Source organism: Empidonax traillii, unplaced genomic scaffold (assembly GCF_003031625.1).
Source record: "Empidonax traillii isolate 1590-97213 ecotype Southwest subspecies unplaced genomic scaffold, ASM303162v1 scaffold368:size764316, whole genome shotgun sequence".
NCBI lineage: Eukaryota > Metazoa > Chordata > Aves > Passeriformes > Tyrannidae > Empidonax > Empidonax traillii.
Window position 1 is genome coordinate 141,371 of NW_020955561.1, and position 2,565 is coordinate 143,935.

The 2,565-nt window shown below is 37.0% G+C and overlaps 1 protein-coding gene across 6 annotated transcripts in view; it reads left to right on the forward strand.

Moving 5' to 3' along the window:
• LOC114061883 (gamma-aminobutyric acid receptor subunit alpha-4) overlaps positions 1–2,565 on the forward strand; it is a 40,329-nt gene that overhangs the window by 26,213 nt on the left and 11,551 nt on the right. The window contains exon 9 of one of the 6 annotated variants that reach the window (XM_027892785.1): positions 2,233–2,372. The exons of the other annotated variants lie outside the window; for them this stretch is intronic. Coding sequence (XP_027748586.1) covers positions 2,233–2,346 — 114 coding nt within the window. The 3' untranslated portion in view covers positions 2,347–2,372. The remainder of the gene's footprint in view (positions 1–2,232; positions 2,373–2,565) is intronic. 6 annotated transcript variants of the gene reach the window in all.

Sequence of the window (2,565 nt, forward strand, 5' to 3'; positions counted from 1 at the left end):
ACAAACCTTATAATGCAAATTGTTGGGGATTTTCTAGTTTTCCCTGTGATGATTAGTATGAAATGATGTCTTTGAACACAAGGTTCTTCATATTTTCTGCTTAAACCTTTTCACGTATTTGTATTTAAATTTTAGTTTTGTTTCCCCTCCACAAAGACTTTTCAATACTGATGAGCCCAATGACACCAAATTGCATTTGAGTCTCACAGCTGTGTGTGAAATTTCTAGCTGACTTCATTTTTACACTGGGAAAATTGGAGTCAGAAGAAATAAACATTGAGAGGCTTGGGAAAATCTACAAGGCAATGAGCGTTCAAAGCATTTTCAGCAAACTACTGAAGCAACTTTAACTGCATCTTTAAGGTCAATGAAAATAGAAAGATACAGAAAATAATGAATGAAGGTCTTTGGTCCCTAATCAGCCATCCTTTTTCCTTTCATAGATGCTACACAAAGCACCTCCACAGTTCATTAGCACATGAATTAGTCTAATAGATTTATGCCCCACCATAGTTATGTTTTCAGTTTTTTGTTTTTTGTCATAATATAAATAAAATGTTCAAGAATTGAACACACCAGTGCTTAAGAACCATATGCAGACTTACTTACAAATACATGTTTACATGTATGCATGTATAAGGCCTTTAAAGCAGCATGCAGGTGGATGCGTTTATTTGTCATAAATTTGACATCCATTTTATTAAAAAGGGTTCTTCTAAAATATATTTCTTTAATAACCTTGAATTAACTTTTCTTTCACTTTGTGCACTTTTAGGCATGTCCAGTGGTAGAACATAGGATGGAGTGCTCTTCTTATCTTTTCTCCCCTCCCTTCACATGATTCAGATTGCAAAATGAGCAGAGTGGATAGTGGACTTGCTCTTACAGCTTATCTCTCCTCAATTTTTTTCCTCCAAATAATTTGCACTGCTCTTTGCTCTACTGGAACTATGGACTAGAATTCATTGTGTTTTGTGGCAGGTGGAGCTTTTACTTGGTCATGTTCCAGGGCTCTATAAAGCAAAACAAAATCTCTAGTATTATTCCAGTAAAATTCTGATTGACTGGCTCTACAACACAGTAGTAAAACAGGGTAGATTTCTGCTCCAAGTTGTGCATTTGCTCGCAGCATGACAATATGGTGACTCAGTGGGATTTGGGACAAGCAGCATTATTTACACTGATGACAACATGCTGCTTCCCTGATAAATGTCAAATAGTGTGAATTTGGCAGGCTATGCCATGTCCTCCCAGAAGAACAGACTGTTTTCTTAGGAAGGATTTGTAAGGATAAAACTGGCTATGGTAGAGTTTAATAGGAAAATATTACTAAATTACCATATAAACAATTTTGATTTTGCAGCTAAACAGTAAGTAATGCCAGAATTTCGGTAGCTTTAAGCTTCCCAATTTTTGCAAGAGTTTTTGCTTTAATTAATTGGGATCTCCCAGTTTGGGAAGCCCATGCTCTCATATAGCACATCACTGACTTTCCTATGTATTAGTTTACATGTGTCTCATTGAAGGTTTGGTAGTGCTGTCTTGTAAGACTCTAATTGTATTCTTGCAAAATTAATAGCAAAGCAAAGCGTGAAGATGTTTATTGACTGTTCACTTTTAATTTAATTCTACTAACACCTCTTTGTTACACACTTGATTATTCTAATAAACAATTAAAATACTTTACAATTGTAAGACTGCTTTGGTTGTGGTGCCGTTTTCAGGGCTTGAGATTTTTGGTTGGTTTGTGTTCGAGATTTTGTTGTTTTTGAGGGGAGAGTTTGTTTGTTTGGGTGTTTTGGGGGGGCATGGTTTGCTTTGGTTTTGATTTTTTTGTTGTTTTATTTTGTGTTTTTGTATTTGATTGGTTGGTTTTGTGTGGGAGTTTGTTTTTTTTTTTTACTTAAGAAGACGAAATGTGCAAAGTGGTGATTAGGCACCTGAAAGGCTTAAGTACTAAATTTCCCTGGGTAGGCATGTACAGAACTGACTTGCTGCTTCTTACATGTTTACCATTAATCTTAGGTGGAAAAATACCTACTCCATTTTATCTGAGTGGCCAGAATGCTTATTAGATACAACCTCCCACAAATCCCACATAGGAGTCTGAGCAGACTTGAGTTGTGCCTTTTCAATTGTGGAGAACTGTATTAGTAACCAGACTGCTAAGTAGTCCTTGGCATGTTAAATTCCTATTGAAGCTGCTCTTGTTATGTTAAATAATTTATACAGGGCCAGGGAGAAGGAGAGGAATTGATTCTGGAGCCAGTTGGTCTGTGCATACACTGCAACAGGAGGACAAGATGGAAGTGTGAAGAATGCAATATCTATGATAAGGAGGGATGATCACTTTTCCTAGAATGTCCAGTGGCCCTAGTAGGAAAACACTTGAGTTGTTAAAAGCCTGTGTTGCTATCCCAGTGACAGTCAGGACAGATTTGAGAAGAAGTCTCCTGTCACCAAACCTATGTTCCTATACTGGTCACTGGGTTACAGTAGGGGAAAATAGAGGGTTTTTTGTGTCTTTTTACAGTGTGACTTAGCTATCTAGCCTAGGGAAGCAGC